Below are 19504 nucleotides of genomic sequence, written 5' to 3'. Positions count from 1 at the left end.
TTGGTCCCTTTAAGACTTGTGGACTTCAACGCTCAGAGTTTCTCAGCCAGCAAAGCTGGCTGAGGGACTCTGGGAGTTGAAGTCCACAAGTCTTAAAGGGACCAAGGTTGGAGACCCCTGCTTTGGAGTGTAACCCAGTATTCATGTATCACCTGTCTGGAGCTCCTTAAAGCATCTGCAACTTTTTCTGGAACTACACAGCTGTCTTTTCTTTTAGTAATGTCTTTCTTAACTTGAAATACTGAGTCATAACAACCTTTTTCCCTCAAAAAAGACTAAACAGTCTTTGGATAACTGCCTCTAGTTCTTATGCTGTTTATATATATTGATTTGTTTATTCTTTTGTTTTCAGCGTGTATTTGTTTGGGATTTGGATGAAACTATCATTGTCTTCCATTCACTTCTTACAGGATCTTATGCACAGAAATATGGAAAGGTATGTGAGAAATACTAGTGCTTTTGTTGTAGCTAATTATTGTGCAGTACAATAATTTATTTGCTAAGTTTAAAGTCCTTGAATCATCCCCATATGTAGTATTTAGCAGTATTTTTGGTATATAAATAATATTTGGTTTTAATAGTCCGTAGATTTGACATATTTTTTTCATTCAGACTTTACTTCAGGATTCACTAAGTTTTATTGCAAATGATACTATTTAGATTAATTACATAAAAGTCAAGAAATATAACTTTAGATATACATTTGGTTTTAATGGACACCCTTCCCTATACCCACTCCTAGCCCATTAAATGCAGGATTGCTTTAACTGGATACTTAGTAACACTTTGTCCTATTCTTATAACTTCTCAAGGCTTTACTGCTTCTTCATTAAAATCAGCTTCCTTTGCTTTTTTTTACTAACATTTAGATGTCAGTCTGAACACTGCTATTGAAATACTTTGTGATTGCTTGAGAAAATACTCAACCACTACATAACTACTGGTTTTATTAATAAGTTACAGTAAAATAATCAGCAGTCTAAAAACATATGTTTAATAAGAGGAAGGAAGGGAAGGGAAGGGAAGGGAAGGGAAGAAGGAAGGAAGGAAGGAAGGAAGGAAGGAAGGAAGGAAGGAAGGAAGGAAGGAAGGAAGGAAGGAAGGAAGGAAGGAAGGAAGGAAGTTCCCCTAAAAAAACTTTTCACTTCTGTTGCTCTAAACAAGTTTTGATTCTCTTCTGATGTCATTGCATAACTTTCAAATTTTGGCATAGCTTTTAACATAGCTCAGGCTTCCTTCTCAGCCTCCTGAGAACTTTGAGTATTTGTCTCCTAAGGGACATTCTAGTAGAGATGGCCCAATCCAGCACAGAAGTCAACAGACAGACTGTCTGGCTCCAATTTGTGCCAACTGCTAATGCAGCCAAAGGCATTTGTATCTTGATATAGGGAAGTCTTATAGTTGATCTTACCTCCCCTGCAATGTTGGCAATCTCTGGATAAGGCCCATATTCCCATGAGCCAATAACCTGAGAGGGCTTTTCCATATATCTATAGCAGCAATACCTACAAGAAAAGTCAAAGGAGATTAACACAGCACCATTCCTGTTGGTTTTTGAGCACAGTAGTGCGTATTTAAAATGATGATTTCTTTGCTGTCTCTTAATGTCCTTTGATAATATATTACGTTTAAAAATAATTGCTCACATTTCATTTTTTATGTATGGGCAGATGCATAGAATTCATCTCATGCATGACTAATAAATTACTTTGGAAGAAAAGCTTCACAATTTGCTACAGAAATATATTCTGTAATTTCTAGACTGTGGACAATTGACATGAATTTGATATAATGATGTATTGCTTAAATAGTCAAAGTAGTAAAACGGTACTTAACAGTTCATTTACTTTAAACTTATATTAAGGTAAAACTCTAAATATTTTATTTAGTTAACTATTTGTAGCTAACCTTTATTATTTTTACAAATAACTCAAGATAGTGCATATACCCAACAGACCTTCCTTCTCCTATTTTTCCCACAACAACAATCCTTTGAGATGAGTGGGCTGAGACAGAGAGTGACTGGCCCAAGGTTACCTAGCTGGCTTTCATGGCTAAGGCAGAACTAGAATTAACACCCACTTGGTTTCTAGCATGGTATGTTAACTACTGGACAAAACTTATTTTCTTTGAAAATATTATTTTCTCAAAGAAAATATTCTTCGTTGGTATGAAACCTATGAAACTTACAAGAGATAAGTCAGTTTGGGGGGAAAATTGATTGACCTGTCAAATTGAATCTTCAGGTGCAGATCATAAATTCAGGGCTTCAGATAGACTATATCAGAAAGCAAACCCTACTGGGGTGATGTGCTCTGTTTCTTCTGCTTCACTCTTCTTGAGTTTGATTAAGTTGGAGAGAAAAAAGAGAGTCTTAAATTTAAATTTTAACATTTTTGGTTTTTTAAAAAAACAAAAATTCACCTTGCTGTTATGTGTCTCCGTGACAAATTCTCTGTTTGTTCTGTGGTCCTGGGATAATGTGCTTGCTGATAGACTATGTACTATATATTTAAGAATATTTCTAGTTGGCATTGCATATTATATATACAATAGTGATAACATGTATTTCTCAGGTTTGTTTTTAAAAAATCATTGGACAATCTGCCTATAACATATTATTCCAAAATGTCACTAATTTTAAATAACATAAATCAATATACATAGAGAAAAGATATATAAAATACAAAGAAATGTAAACAGAAGGTACTATACATGTACAAATTTGCCTTATATATAAAGTATTATCATATTATAATCTATTGCTTTTGAGGTAAACCATAAAAATCCATCCAAATTTGATAAAATTGTGATTCCTGCCTCTGATTACTAATTGTTTTTAAATTTGTATTTGTTGTAATGTGGCAATTGAAACTTTTTGTTAATCCACATCTCAATTGTTATGTAAACAACAGTTTTGCAATAAAATTAAGTGATTATTATTTTAACTTTTAAATAGATAATGTTCATTTTGGTTGCTCTAGAAGAAGAATAACATTAACATTTAAAAGAGAAACAGAATAATTTATAAAATATATTGCTGTGGAACCTTTGAAAATACTATACTTTGCAATGTCTTTCCTACCTATTATTTTCATCCATCTTTGCCTTCAAATCAAGTCGCTGGACACATTTATGACGTCTCTCTATTGTAGCTAGTGATTAAATACTTCATCAATTTGAGCCTTAAATTTCAAATCAATTTGAATCGAGTCTTGTTGCCTTTAATCTTTAATTGCAAATAGGAATAGAAAGTTTCTGCCTATATGTCAGATCAGATCTTAACTAACTTGTATACCTCTTATTTTTATTGGAATGTTATCACTTTATCCAGTGGTGGGCTCCAAATTTTTTAACAACCGGTTCTCTGTCTTAATGACTGGCTGGGTAAGTGTGACAGGGGGGGTGGGGTTATGTGACTGAGTGCCACAGGCATGGCAAACTCTATGTCACTTGTGTGGATGGTACCTGTATGGGATAGGCAGGGTTGGGGAGGGAATCCAGGGGTCTCTGGGGGGGAGGAAAGAAAGATCCAACCTGTTTGTGTGTGTGTGTGCGTGTGTGTGTGTGTGTGTGTGTGAGAGAGAGAGAGAGAGAGAGAGAGAGAGAGAGAGAGAGAGACTGCATCAAGCTAGACTGGGAAAGCTGGCTGCGAGAGGAAAAGAAGCTGGGTAAGCTGGACCCAGATGTTTCTTGGGTCCCCTCATCCCAGAAGCAGCAACTTCGCACTCTCCCCTCTCTGCTAGCCCTCTTCTTCGCACAGGATTGCCCAGCAGTGGAGACAGAGAGGAAGAAGGGGGCAGCGGCTGCTGCTAATATTGTGGGGAGAGTGCCACACATAAACGGGAGCACAGAGAAACGTGCCCCCTTCTCCTTCTCCATCTCCATTGCTTGGAAATCCTGTGCAAAGAAGGGGACTAGCAGAGAGAGGAAGAGTGCGAGGTTGCTGCTTCTGGGACGAGGTGACCCGGGACACATCTGGGTCTGGCTCACCTAGTTTCTCTTCCTCTTCCAGCCAGCTTTTTTGGGCTGTTTTCAGGCCATTTTTTGAGTCGATTTTGGCCAGAAAAACGGCCTGAAAACAGCCCAAAAAACAGGTGGGGCTGGGCCCAGCTGGTAGTCCGATTTGCCAGTTCTTCAAATTGTGCAGATTGGAACAACCAATTTGAGTGAACCGGTCCAAACCAGCAGCAGCCCACCTCTGGCTTTATAGAAGTAATAACCCACTCTGCTCAATTTGTTATAGCATGTTATTTTCAATCAAATATTTACCCTGTACATGTATTCTTTCTGCTGTTTCATTTGAACCACAATGCTATTCATGGCTTTTTTGTTTTAGTTCTGTATTTTTTTTTTGTTTACATTTATACCCCGCCCTTCTCCGAAGACTCAGGGCGGCTTACAGTGTATAAGGCAATAGTCTCATTCTATTTGTATATTTTTTTACAAAGTCAACTTATTGCCCCCCCAACAATCTGGGTCCTCATTTTACCTACCTTATAAAGGGTGGAAGGCTGAGTCAACCTTGGGCCGGGCTTGAACCTGCAGTAATTGCAGGCTTTGTGTTCTAATAACAGGCTTCTCTATTGCCTGAGCTATCCCGGCCCTATTACCCAGATGCTTATCTTTTTATTCTGGTCACTTACTCTATAGACTTTTTAAAATTAATCCTTGTTTCACATTCCCTCTCTCTATTTGTATTTCCAAAGCAATATAACATTCTGTAAATAGTTCCTAAGGAATATCCTTCTGTAACTTCTTCACCTTTCATAATAGTCTAGAAAGCTGTATTCTTCCGGTTGGCTGTAGCTGTGCTTTCTTATTTTGTATTTAATATATTTCCATTGTGCTCATCATTATAAAATCCTGAATAATTTACAACAGTGTTGCAATAATATTGCAAGATAAAAGTAATTCCTTAAAAAGGAAAGATGAGAAGGTGTTAGTGGCTTGAAAGGGGCTATTAAAAAGGTATGTTTTTTTTTCAAAGATGTGGGATGGAGGGAAATGTCATTGCACAAGATAGGAAAGGTTCACATCCGTATTTCAGCAAGTAGCAGTGCATACTGTCTTGACATACGTAGCAGGATTTTTCCTCTGCCCTCAAAGAATATAGTAACCACAGAGATGATGTAATTGAATATGTTCTTCAGTGTAACTTGATCTGGGACTTTGAGCCATCAAATTCTATCAGTAATCTAGCTGCCACATTCTTCCCTAATTTTAGCTTCCAGAGCTTTCCAAGGGCAGTTCCCCACTGAGTGCATTAAAGTAATCTAATCTGGAAGTATTGATCATTCTTTTTAAACTAAAAGCAGCATTTTATTATTAAAAAGAAGCAGCACAGTAAATGTGATGTGAAGAGCTTACTACTCAGTTTTTTCACATCTACTTAAAACTGAATACCACAGAATAGAATAGAATAGAATTCTTTATTGGCCAAGTGTGATTGGACACACAAGGAATTTGTCTCCGGTGAATAAACTCTCAGTGTACATGCAAGCAACAAGTGATGAATGATTATTTTCATAGTAAGTGCTATAAGCATTTCCCTGTTTGAGTTTGAGTTTATCTACTCAAAACAGTGAAAAAGGACAGTGAGAACAATAATCAGTGGAATGGCTTCCAGAACTTGTGGGTGTTGATCCCTGGATTAGTTGTTAGAAAGGAGTTGATTCTTGCCCAATTAAGCTTTGCATTTGTTTTATAATCCTGTAATGCATCTTCATATTATAGTCTTAAACTTGTTCCTCTATATATTTGATTGATTGATTGATTTAATCCTGCCTTTATTATTATTACAAATAACTAAATATAGTGAACATATCTATCTTCCTCCTATCTTCCCCACAACATCAACCTTGTGAGATGAGTTGGACTGGAAGCAAGTGACTGGCCCAAAGTCACTCAGGCTTTCATGGCTAAGGCAGGACTTGAAATCAGGGTCTCCCACTTTCCAGCATGTGCCTAAACCATTACACCAAATTGGCTCCATATACTGTATACAATTTATATCATATCTATACAATAAAGTTCATTTATTGTTCTTGGACTTCTTTTATGATATGTTATATAAAATACTGATTTTGAAAGAAATTAATTTTGAAATAACAATATTTTATTGCATTTGATCTAAATTATGTTTTCATTGTTGTGTTTCAAGGTATTAGTAAACATTTTATTATTGAGAGGCATTTTGAGTTGAATCTACTTGTAGCCAAATTAGCATACAAATAGTAAAATATAGATTCTCCTTGCTAGTTTCCCACTTCTGGGAGAATAAACTAAGGGACGTGTTGCTCTTTTGCTGTAGGCAAATTAAGCAGCTAAATACTGAGTTTGAATGTTGGGATGTGAGACCCATAGTCCAAAGACCCATTTCTTTTCTTAGATGGTGGAAACAAGGACGATATTCAAGAATAGTCACAGCAAGGCTGTATTCCCTGTATTTCTCTCCATTATTAATGTAAACCATTGGGGCGATCATGGCTAACTAAGTCCTATGAATCAAAACTGCAACAGGGTCTAATGATCACTTTCTTCTACAAGGGTTTGAAATTGCTTCTACAGTGGTTTGAAATTGCTCTCTCAAACATCTTCCTAGGGGAGATTATAGTAGATGGCCAGTATAGGGCTACCAGATTAGGACACAAAAATCTAGATGTCTAATAGATGATAGCAAAGAATTAAAACTTTTTTTCTTGTCATCTAGTGGTCATCTTGATTTTTGCGGCTTAGATCTAGTAACTGTAGAAAATAATTGTTAAGAACTCCAAAAAGTACTGTGACTTTCTTGAAGTAGCTCTTTCAAGCATATTTTCTTCCATATAGCAATATATTTAGCATACAAGGTGCCCATATGCTAACCTCCCTGTTAAAGGGAATCAGGTGTGAAATTCAGCGTTTAAAAAGCATTCAGATAAAATAGATACATCCCATTAATTGTCTTTGCCTTGTCCTCAGATTTTAATAAGTGAAATAAATTTAACAAAACTGGACTACATGGCATCCATTTCATATTCGCATCAACAGAAGCATCCAGTTTAGCAAATATTAGACCTTTATTTTTCATACTCTAGACAGAGTGCCATGATTGATCACACTATTTGAAATCCAATTCTGCATTGTGTCTGATGGTCCAAGGGTGAACACGAAGCGAAGCCTTTATTTTCACACACCTTACAACAAAGGTTTATGGCCTCCACATTCCCAACTCAAATTCAACTAAGTTTTTCCTGTTGTGCCATTAGTGATTCCCCATCATACTAAAATACTCTTTTCTCCCTTGCTGGTTATATATCTGTCATTACCAAGGGATGGGATTACAAACTGGAAGTTTCTTTTCTGCACTGAGGATATAATTCTTGGATAAGCTCTTTAATTTGGATAAAAAAAGTACTTTGTTTCATAGCAATATTTAATAGTGACAGTAATATTTTTAATTGCAACAATTAGATTGGAACTGTTATGTAATTGTTCTATCTTAGGTTAACCATGATATTCATTTTTAAAATGCCTCTTTTCACTATCTTTACATTTTCTTTCCAGTTACTTATCTTTCAAGATTTTGATAGTAAGAATTTCTGCTTCAAGTGTAACATTACACTCCACAAGGGGTGGGGGGACCTGTTTCATTCTTATGTAGAATTCTTAGTAATTTTTTGTGTAATGATGTGCACTTTTTTCCTTTTCTTATTAATTTACTGTGTAATAATTTGTTATTTTTTATTTTTCTATTATACATGTGTCTTGTATAAAATTAAAGTTTGTATTGACCATTGAATGGTACTGAGAATATGTACCTTTTCTGTTTCCCCTGACACCAACCAGGATCCACCTGTAGCAGTGACTCTTGGACTTCGCATGGAAGAAATGATTTTTAATCTTGCTGATACTCATTTATTTTTCAATGATTTAGAGGTATGTACAAAATATCATGTATATTAGAACACCTATATCCGATAATCTCTATTTCTTCCAGTTGTTTGTAGCCAGAAATAGAAGTCAACCAGATATTTTTTTATATGGTTAGATTGGCAAAATATGGAAATCATTAACAATATTAGGCTGCTATTAACTTTAAAAAAATCAAGTCTATTTGGGATATTCCGTTAGATTTAACTTTCCATTATTCTATTATAGGTTACAATAAGAATTAAAAAGAAGCCTCTTGCTCTCTCATTTTCATCCTAAACCATTAAAATAGATGTGCATGCTCAGTTCTACTATCACCCAGCCTACAAATACATTTGCCAAGGGATGATGTTAAAAAAGAATGAAGAACTTTTGAAACTCCCATAGTAAACAATAGGAGCAATATCTATTCATGGTTTTTGCAGCCTGCCTAGCTCAACATACAGTTCCAATTCCTAAACCTAACAAAAATAGCTACTGATAGCTCAGAAACAAAACAAGAAGAGGTGAAAGGACAGCCGTTTCTCATTATTACCTTAAACATGTATTTTCACTTGCTCATAAAAAATATCAGAACCCTGACATTCAGAGTATTCATCTTTTAATCAGGGAACATTCTGTACCCTAGCCTCCTTTTTGTTCCTATATTCCTGTCAATTTTATTAATACAGAAAAACATTCTGACTTGCAATGAGTGTTGGACTTAGAAAGATACACAAGAGCACTGTACAGAGAAGAACAGTTTCTAGACTCAGTTCCACTTCAGGCAAAATAAAAATGCCATACTATCGTTCCTTAATGTTACAGAATTTTGCATTGGGGTAGTTTTATAATGAATTTTAAGAAAACATTTCAATGATTAGATTTGTTAAAGTTTTATTTACATGTTGGATTGATAAGTCCAATTTTATTTTCCTTATCTCTTTAAATTATACAAATAGTTGGCCTACACTGTATCTTTAACTGTCAAGGAAATCTTTTCTCTTATATTTGGCAGTTAATCTATACAAAATTTGTTATTATCTGTCAGATAAAGATGAATAGAATTTGTTCTTCACCCTGAATTCTGTAACTGCTAAGATCTGCATAATAGAGTTTTTGTTTTTACTAGCAGTGAGTCATTGTTTTTATTGGATAATGAAATTACTGATATTTCCAAAATGATTTTTTTTTGTGGGTCAACTGTAGGTTTTATAATCCTTAGTAAAAATGTCAAGTTCTGAAGAATTCTTTGGTAAGAAACTAGTTGTACTGAGACATAATTTAATTTAATGTTATAGCAGTCAAAATCAGTTATTGCACATGAATTTGTAAACGCTCAGTAATGGAAAATATATTTTATCTTTCTTAGTTTTGAACTTGCACAGCCAGTGGCCCACTGTGACTTGAGTATAGCCAGTTCTGTAGCTGTTTTAAAAGGTATTTTACCTTAAATTAACATTAACAGAGAGCTTCCTTACAACACAATTTCTACCTCATTTCTATTATAACCACATAGCAGTATTCTGATGATATGCAAGCAGATTTTAAATTTCCACTGGAATGGGAGGGAATTAATTTAGGTTGATGTCCTTGAAATCTTTCATTATATATGAATTGATTTATGTATAGTTAACCTAAAATTTAGACAGGCATAAATAACTATATAGTTTTCCAATAATAATTCTGCAAACCGTATAGAGCACAAAACATTATTTTGTGCCTCAAAATATGTAATAGGAAATGACAAAATAATAAAAAGGGTGTACCACAGAAGTCAGATAAAACATATTTATATCATATTTCCAGATTATAAATGGATTGGGTTTTTTTTTTTTAAAAAAAAAAGAGGAGAACAGTATACAAAATGGATATCCTCACTAATTTTAAAGACTATGGCAAATTTATAATCTTTTCCAAAATGAAAAAAATACATGAAAACAAAAAAACCATGAATCATTAAGAAAAGACAGCTTGATAATATGTTTACAAATACCTTCAACTGGGATTCACATCAAGTTTTTGACTTACTAAATATATTCTAGCTAGACCGAAACCCTCCTGTAAAATCTTATTTATTAATAGCCATGTGTCTGCTAGTCTGCCTGTTTACAGTTTCCTCCTAATTGCTTTCCTAGTACTAGGAAGAGACATGAGAAATTAAAAGGGGCAGAATGCTTTTATTGTTTGTTTGTTTCCAAAATCTTTGCCTTTTTGCCAGATGGAGATTAACAGCAATTTTTTTGTCCCTAGGAAGTACAAAGGCAAAGGAAAGTTTGAAATGTCTTGGTGGCATCACTCATCAATCATTTCCATCCCTTTCATCACTACTTGCATAAATATATTACACCACACTGTAAATTTGAGACAAGGGTAAAGTGGGCATTCAAAACTGCTCAATAATAGTGTAGATTTGATGGAAGACTTTAAAATGGGCTAACAGAGAAAAACAAATGAGATCACATAAAGTAACGTCAGACAGATCAGCAAAAAACAATCACGAATGAGAAAAAGATCAATCTAGCACTAAGAGCAGTAAACATTACAAGAATCTCAGAAAGAGAAACCTGGGAAAAATGCTCACTTTGCAAGATCTTTCTTTTCAAAGTTTAAGTTTCTATTGTAATGAAGGACCCAGATTGCTGGGGGCAATATGCTGAACTCTGTAAACCGCTTAGAGAGGTCTATAAAGCACTGTGAAGTGGTATATAAGTTTAAGTGGTTTTGTTGTTATATAAGCTTAACAAGGTGCTGAAGCATTTTCCTGTGCAACCCTTTAATAATAGTTCCACTCTGGATTGTGTGATTGACAGTTAAGAATTTAGAATTATGCAATTTCCAATATTCTAACACAATGCTCAGCCTCCTGTTCCATAGGGATCAGTTGGGAGCGTCTTTTTTTTCTGTAGCAGTTTGACCCATTTTTGAACTTGATTATTTATTGTAGTACTCTGCCACCAAATTTGGTTCCATGCTTCTCAGCCTTTGGAAAGTTACTCTGCTGATGGAAGGACAAGATGCCTTTTTGCATAATTTATTTCCAACATTCCTTATGGGTTTCAAAGAATTAAAAATGGATCCAGCTAGATAGAATGAAAGCAGTGAGGTAAACGGGTACAGAGGAAACAAATTCCAGAGAAAGAAAAGAATAGAAAAAAAGAAACCAAGGAAAAAGAATCAAACCTAGTTTGATTGGAAAGTATAATGGAAAGCAGTGATGAAAGGGACGGAAATGATTGATGAGTGATGCGGGACAAATTCATCTATGCGCCATTTATGCCTGATTCGAGATACGTTTTATTCTTCGGCTGAACTCCATCGTCTGCGAAGGTCCTCCGCCTCGCAGAAATGGCCCTCCACGTTATCGAGGGCCTATCTCAATGACGGGTTTTGGGACCCAGAGAGATGGCATGCGTTAAAAAAGAACCTATGGGATTTTTTAGATAAACAATTTTTAAGGGGTGGGAGGGAAAAAACGGGTATTGGGGGAAACCCGTTGGGGAGGGAGCCAGTCTTTGCGATTGCTCGCGGCGATACTTCATCAGGTTCGGAGGTAAAGGGGAAGCCTCCTTTTCCAATTCCAGAGGGCCGTTCCATCAGTACGGTAAGTGGGAGAGGCAGATATGGCGGAAGTGGGGGGCCGTATCATGTTCAGGAGGTGCGCACTCGCTGTCTAAGAGCGATTGCGCGCTCCGGCCCCTCAGACTTTTCCTGTTTCCCGAGTGGCCAGTATCCCCAGGGCTTGGACCTTCGGCTAATGTTATGCAATGCTAGGTCTGTAGTAAATAAAGCCCCCCTGATTTATGATCTTATACGGGGGGGGCTGCGGACCTTATGGGCATTTTGGAGACTTGGTTGGGCATTGAAGGGGGGATTCCCCTGGTGGAGATGTGCCCACTGGGTTTTTCGGGCATTTCATCAACCGAGGGCCCAAGGTGTAGGGGTGGCGGTGGTTATTAAAGAGAGTCTAGAGCCGATGGAGGCCACTGTACCTCAGATAGCTGGTTGTGAATCCCTTTACGTGAAGTGGGGGCGTAGGATGCAGGTGGGCTTGTTGATCATGTACCTGGCTCCTTGCTGCGTGGCAACAGCCCTTCCCGAGTTGCTGGAGATGATAGCCAGAATGGCGGTTGATACCCCTAGGCTTATGGTCATGGGGGATTTCAACTTGCCATCGGTCGGTGTGTCGTCAACGGCGGCTCAGGAGTTCATGGCCTCCATGACGGCCATGGACCTGACCCAATTAGTTGACGGCCCCACCCACGTCGGGGGAAGCACACTGGATCTGATTTTTGTCTCTGGACAGTGGTTGAATGATCTGGAAGTACGAGAATTAGCCATTGAACCTTTGTCATGGTCAGACCACTCTCTCCTTCGTCTGGACTTTCGGACCGCCGCTCAACACTGCAGGGAGACGGGGCCAATGCGTTGGTTCCGTCCCAGGCGACTGATGGACCCGGAGAGGTTCCTGATGGAGCTTGGGCCGTTCCCTGGTGATCTGGCCCACGGCTCAGCCAAGGAGCTTGTTGCGGCCTGGGAACAGGCCGTGGCGGGCGCTTTGGACCGTGTCGTGCCTTTGCGGCTTCTGACCAGCTCCCTGGTTTTACGAGGAGCTGAGGGAGATGAAACGCTGGAGAAGATGCCTAGAGAGTGCTTGGAGGTCCAGCCGTTCTGAAACTGACCGTACACTAGTAAGGTCTTTTACTCAGACCTATCTAGTGGCATTGAGGGAGGCCAAGCGGGCCTATGTCTCTACCCTCATTGCGTCGGCAGAGAACCGCCCAGCCTCCCTTTTTAGGGTGACTCATTCTCTGCTTTACCAGGAGGGGTGCGATGATCCCTTACAGGGTTGTGCTGAGGATTTCAGCAGGTATCTGTTCGACAAAATCGCTCAGCTTTGGGACGGTTTGGACCAAAATTGGGTAGTTTCGGGCGAGGTGACGGAGGCTAGTCTTGTTGAGACTATCTGGGAGGAGTTTGATCCTGTGGCTCCCGAGGACATGGACAGGTTGCTGGGGCGGCTGAATGCCACCACATGTTTATTGGACCCGTGTCCCTCCTGGTTGGTGCTGGCCACCCGGGAGATCACACGAGGCTGGCTCCAGGGAATTGTCAACACTTCCTTGGAGAAGGGTGTTGTTCCCACTGCCTTGAAAGAGGCGATGGTGAGACCCCTCCTCAAGAAGCCCTCCCTGGACCCAGCCATTTTGGGTAACTACCGGCTAGTCTCCAACCTTCACTTCGTGGCGAAGGTTGTTGAGAGTGTGGTGGCACATCAGTTACCCCAGTACCTGGATGAATCTGTCTATCTAGACCTGTTCCAGTCCGGTTTCCGACATGGAGACAACTTTGGTCGCGTTGGTGGATGACCTCTGGAGGGCTCGGGATAGGGGTTATTCCTCTGCCCTGGTCCTCCTAGATCTCTCAGCGGCTTTCGATACCATCGACCATGGTATCCTGCTGCAGCGGTTGGGGGGTTTAGGAGTGGGAGGCACCGTGTTTCAGTGATCCTTGTCCTATCTCTCCGACCGATCACAGACGGTGTTGGCAGGGGGGCAGAGATCGACTGCAAGGCACCTCCTTTGTGGGGTGCCACAGGGGTCGATTCTCTCACCTCTCCTGTTCAACATCTACATGAAGCCGCTGGGTGAGGTCATCAGTGGTTTTGGGGTGAGTTATCAACTGTACGCGGATGACACCCAGCTGTACATTTCCACCCCTGACCACCCCAATGAAGCTGTCGAAGTGTTGTCTCGGTGTTTGGAGGCCGTGCGGGTCTGGATGGGGAGAAACAGGCTCAACCTCTCCAAGACTGAGTGGCTGTGGATGCCAGCATCCCGGTACAGTCAGCTGCAACCGCTGCTGACTGTTGGGAGCGAATCATTGGCCCCAATGGAGAGGGTGCGCAATCTGGGTGTTCTCCTGGACGGACGGTTGTCTTTTGAAGATCATTTGGCGACCATCTCCAGGAGAGCTTTTTACCAGGTTCGCCTGGTCTGCCAGTTGCGCCCCTTTCTAGACCGGGATGCCTTATGCACGATCACTCATGCCCTCGTCACTTCTCGCCTGGACTACTGCAATGCTCTCTACATGGGGCTCCCCTTGAGGAGCACCCAGAGGCTCCAGTTAGTCCAGAATGCAGCTGCGCATAGAGGGAGCCACTCGTGGCTCTCATATAACACCAATCTTGCACAGGCTGCACTGGCTGCCTGTGGTCTTCCGGGTGCACTTCAAGGTGCTGGTTACCACCTTTAAAGCACTCCATGGCATAGGACCAGGATATGTTTGGGACCGCCTTCTGTTACCACATGCCTCCCACCGACCGGTACGCTCCCATAGAGAGGGTCTCCTCAGGGTGCCGTCAGCCAAACAGTGTCGGCTGGCAACCCCCAGGGGGAGAGCCTTCTCGGTGGGTGCACCTACCCTCTGGAATGAGCTTCCCCCAGGACTTCGACAACTTCCTGACCTCCGGACCTTTCGCCGCGAGCTGAAGACGTATCTATTCTTCCGAGCAGGACTGGCTTAACATGGGTTTTTTAATTGGATTTTAAATGGGGTTTTATTTTATATTATGTATTTTATATTTAATTTAGGCCATATTGAATAAGTTTTTTAAATAGTGATTTTATTGTAATATATTGTATCATTTTTATCTGGCTGTTCACCGCCCTGAGTCCTTCGGGAGAAGGGCGGTATAAAAATAATAATAATAATTATTATTATTATTATTATTATTATTATTATTATTATTATTATTATTATTATTATTATTATTATTATTATCATTATCATTATTATTATTATTAATCTGGAATGTACCTATAATAAATAATGTATTTGTTGGAAATCTGTGATCTATAATCTATCCAATTCTACTGGGATAGGAGAGGAATGTCTTTAAACTAAATATTTTATATATTCTCAATTCAAATGAAACATTTAACAAAGTATCAACAGGAGGATGACGATTGGCGAGATATGTGGTCTGAAATCCCAAATTCATTCTGCTTCATGGTGAATGGAAAATGCAATGATAATTCAAGATGAAACAGAATTGTAGGTACCTTACAAGTACGCTGATAAAGCAGAAAAGGAATTAAAGAAAGGAAGCAAGGAACTAAGGAAACTAAGAGAAAAAGTTTTTCAGTTAGGATTGTTTCTAATTTGTCCACTTACGTCTTAATGGCTATGACCCAAAGCTTCTGTTTCAGAATTTTGTAGTTTTATAAATTCTAGAAGAAAATTTGAGTTTTGAATAGAAAAAGGAGCATTTATTCCACACTCAAATTGTTAAAGAAATTGCAAGTCCTCACTGGGATTTTTTTCCCATATAACTTTTCCTTCATTCATTCTAAGTTTTTAACTTTTATTTTGTAGTGCTCAAATTTTAAAAGACATCTTCATCTGATTTTTTTTTTAAAAAAACTATGTTTGTATTGGTTATCTTATTGAAATGTTTGCATCATGCCCTTTTGTAAGAGTTCAAGGTAATTAACAATAATGTTTGCTATGACAAAATTGTTTAGAACCTAATATGAAAATACCTTCCAGAAACAGCAGGAAGCAACCATAAATGTAAAAGTACAAATGCAGTAATAACTGCTTAAAGCCCCAAAACGTAGTTCTGATATTAAATAGCCATATTAAATCAGTGATGATGATTTTTGTAATCAACTAGAGATGGAAAACTAGTTGTGCTCATGCATCAAGGAAGGACACCTGGCATCAGAGGCATAGGTCCTGATAATATCAAGGCATACTGCAGTGTCCTTTTTATAGGTTGTCCTTAGTAGCCTGGAAATTGCCTCTAGCCCATAATGAAGCAGTGGAAATGTTGTACCTTCCCCTGTGTCAAAACAACTGAACAAGACATTAGTTGCTTTCCAAACTCAGTTCACTATAGAAGGCAGTATCAGATCCTTGATTTAGCCACAAAACAGGCTTTTTATCTAATCCCAACTGAGTACGTTTCTGAAGATGTTAGTATATAGGAGGATATCAGCAGATTCTGGAGAACTGGTAGCAGAAATTTTGAGTAGTTCGGAGAACCAGCAAATATCACCTCTGGCTGGCCCCAGAGTGGGGTGGGGATGGAGATTTTGCAATATTCTTCCCCCAGGAGTGGGGTTATTGCGGTATCCTTCCCTTGGAGTGGGGTGGGAATGGAAATTTTGCAGTATCCTTCCCCTGCCACATCCACCAAGCCACACCATGCCCACCAAGCCACTCCCACAGAACCAGTAGTAAAAAAATTTGGATTTCACCACTGGGTTAATATAGAGAAGAAATTCAGTTCCTTTAACAACAGCTTCAAGAACCAGCAATAGCATTTTGAATTCTATATGGGAAGACAGTATAGTTTTGCATTAAAGGAGTTGTTGGTTCCTTTCATGCTTCCCGTTTTAACAGAAAATTCTGGACTAGTTGCAGTTCTAACTGCTCTAAAGAAAATTCTGTGCAGCAGTTCAGTTATTGCTTAATTAATTAAAGTAAGTATCACTGTGACAAAGATTTGCTTTCTCCAGTGAGGGCACTGAGATCATTAGTTGTGACAATGATCAGATGTCACAATCATCACCTTTGAAAATTGGTCTTTGGCCTTATAAACAAGACCAGAACTATTATAACCCCGAGTGCTCAAGTCCCAACTTAGTGAACCAGTAGACATGGGTATTATTATATTATGAATATCACGTAATCATTATTATATGTAAACAATTAACAATTATATTCATAGCCTAAGACTGGTGGAAACTTAATACTTCAGATCCTAACCAAAAGCCTAAAAATTAATAAGGTAGCATCTAAGAAAATAGACAGTATTTTCCAAGCAGGATGGTTTTTCTAAAATTGAGTATTCTAGGTCCGATAAATTCAATATTTACAGATATTATTTCCACTGATAAAAACCATCAGAAACAACAAAATGCACAATCAAGAATTCGTTGCTGTTTGATATATTTTTATTAAAAGTTATTTTTCTTTTAAAAGTCTGTTTATTTCTCAAAAAGTTAAATATGATTGCCTGCCAGTGCAGGCAACAATGGAGCATGAAAAAATAGATACTTTTGAAAGTTATGCATTACTTTTTTATTTATATAATAAACACTGATGTGAAGTTCTGTTTATTGACATGGTGCTGATGGTAATAACTTTTTATTTTTCATTTTGTGTTTTATATTGGGCTTCTTGTGTAGGAAAAGCAAACATACTTAAATATTGTGTTAAGATTTGTAAATCTTAATCTAAGCAAAGGGGAATCATTCTTTTTTGGTGTGTGTGTGTTCATTCACATACTACATGGAATTGTTGATAACCATAGCAATCTTTGAAGTATTGCAATATATGTAGGAATATGCCAGTTGATCATACTGGGGAAATAGCTTTACCTTATGAAATTGTAAATGCTCATATTCTGCCATCTGCTGGCAATAGAAGTGATAATCCTCATTTATATTTTTCACATTAAAGCACCAATGTAAAACATTAAACAAGATATTGCTGCCCTATTCTAAAACATATTCTCTTACTAGGAATGTGATCAAGTACATATAGATGATGTATCATCAGATGACAATGGACAAGACCTAAGGTAAGATGTGTCTTGAAAAAAAATGAAGCAAATTTAAATAAGTATGTATTTTTTAGGAAGAAATAGTATTCACTTTTGCATATTTTGGGTGTTTGCAGTACCTACAGTTTTGCAACTGATGGCTTCCATGCAGCTGCAAGTAGTGCAAACCTTTGTCTGCCAACAGGTGTAAGAGGTGGAGTTGACTGGATGAGGAAGCTGGCATTCCGTTACAGAAGAGTCAAAGAATTATATAATACTTATAAAAACAATGTAGGAGGTAAGAGGGATTTTTTTCAATATGACATTAACATCAATCTTGTAGCCTTCTAAAAATAATTATTTATAATGTAAAATATAAATAAAACAATAATAATGCATAATTATAATACAAAATTATACAAAATAACCATGGGTAGTTTGGAAATTTTGTGAAGAAAAGTGGATGAAGAAAAAGGAGAAACGATTTAGAGTCTTTCATTAACCAGTTGTGTAATACCTGGAATATAGCATCCAGTTTTGGTCACTACATTACAAAGAAGATGTTGAGACTTTGGAAAAAGTGCAGAGAAGAGCAACTAGGATGATTAAAGGCCTGGAGACTAAAACATATGAAGAATGGTTGCAGTACTGGGTATGGCTAGTCTAGAGAAAAGAAGGACGAAAGGTGACATGATAGCAGTATTCCAGTATTTGAGGATCTGCCACAAAGAAGAAGGGATCTACTTATTATCCTAAGCACCAGAAGGCAAGACAAGAAACACTGGATGGAAACTAATCAAGGAGAGAAGCAACCTGGAAGAAGAAACTTCCTAACGATGAGAATAATTAACCAATGGAACAGCTCGCCTTCAGAAGTTGTGGATGCTTTGTCGTTGGAGTAAATGTTTATGGAGATTCTCAGTCATCCAGGTCATGATTGTCCCAAGGTGCTTTTTCTAGAGGCAGCTGGACTTTCTTGTTTTTCTTTGAAGACATTTTGCTTCTCATCTAAGAAGCTTCTTCAGCTCTGACTGGATGGTGAGGAATGGAAGAATTTACGGTATATTCCTTGCAGACAGCTGCTCATTTTATGTACACTGAGAGCATATGCACCAAGACAAATTCCTTGTGTGTCCAATCACACTTGGCCAATAAAAATTCTATTCTATTCTATTCTATTTGCATTCTTTTAGAGGAGGCGTCTCCAACCTTGACAACTTTAAGACTTGTGGACTTCAATTCCCAGAATTCCTCAGCCAGCAAGCTGGCTGAGGTATTCTGGGAGTTGAAGTCCACAAGTCTTAAAGTTGCCAAAGTTGGAGACCCCTGTTTTAGAAAGTCGTTGAGGCCTCTTAGAGGTTTATCTGTGTCCTCAGTATCACATGAGTAGTACCTGCATCTTCATCATTGGAGTTTTTAAGAAGAGATTGGACAGCCACTTGTCTCAAATTGTATAGGGTCTCCTACTTGAGCAGGAGATTGAACCAAAATACCTCCAAAATACCCTCCAGTTCTATTCTGATTGAAGTTTGGAGTTTAAATTGCAGGTTTCTTCAGCTCCCCTTGCACATGTTAATTTAGATGACAAATAGTCATTTTAGCTTTTCATCCCAGATTAAAACAGTCTTCTGTGCCTTTGAAGAGAATCTTCCTAGGCAAATTGGTCTGGTATAGTTTCCTCATTGATGTTGTAGCTTTGTATATTCTGGATTTTCATTACAGATGTATCTCATTTAGTGACTGCTTTGTACAATGACAGTTTGCAGTTAAGTCAATGAAGAAAAAGTAATTTTATGACTAATCCTTGCACGTATGACCTTCACAGGTCTGTAAAGCAAAGGAAAGCTGAAGTAAGATCATAAGCACAGTCACGGTTTCATTTAACAATTTAATTTGCGTTGCCAGACACAATTGTGGTTGCTAGATAAGGACTACCTGTATTATTAATGTAAAGTAGCATTCAAAAGCATTATTCTTCATATGCACTCCAATGTAAATAATATTTTAGATGTCACTTATATGTATATTGCCTTACACACTGTAAGCCGCCCTGAGTCT

The 19504-nt window shown here is 38.2% G+C and overlaps 1 protein-coding gene across 7 annotated transcripts in view; it reads left to right on the top strand.

Annotated features, from left to right (window-relative positions):
• Window positions 1–19504, top strand: part of EYA4 (EYA transcriptional coactivator and phosphatase 4) — a 113140-nt gene that overhangs the window by 79711 nt on the left and 13925 nt on the right. For all 7 annotated transcript variants that reach the window (XM_058171547.1, XM_058171566.1, XM_058171589.1 and 4 more), the window contains 4 exons: window positions 353–436; window positions 7831–7920; window positions 17427–17485; window positions 17584–17744. In XM_058171547.1, coding sequence (XP_058027530.1) covers window positions 353–436; window positions 7831–7920; window positions 17427–17485; window positions 17584–17744 — 394 coding nt within the window. The remainder of the gene's footprint in view (window positions 1–352; window positions 437–7830; window positions 7921–17426; window positions 17486–17583; window positions 17745–19504) is intronic.

The sequence above is a fragment of the Ahaetulla prasina genome, chromosome 1 (assembly GCF_028640845.1).
Source record: "Ahaetulla prasina isolate Xishuangbanna chromosome 1, ASM2864084v1, whole genome shotgun sequence".
In the NCBI taxonomy this organism is placed as follows: Eukaryota; Metazoa; Chordata; class Lepidosauria; order Squamata; family Colubridae; genus Ahaetulla; species Ahaetulla prasina.
The sequence above is the reverse complement of the archived record's forward strand: the minus strand, read 5'-3'. Positions and strand labels throughout refer to the sequence as shown.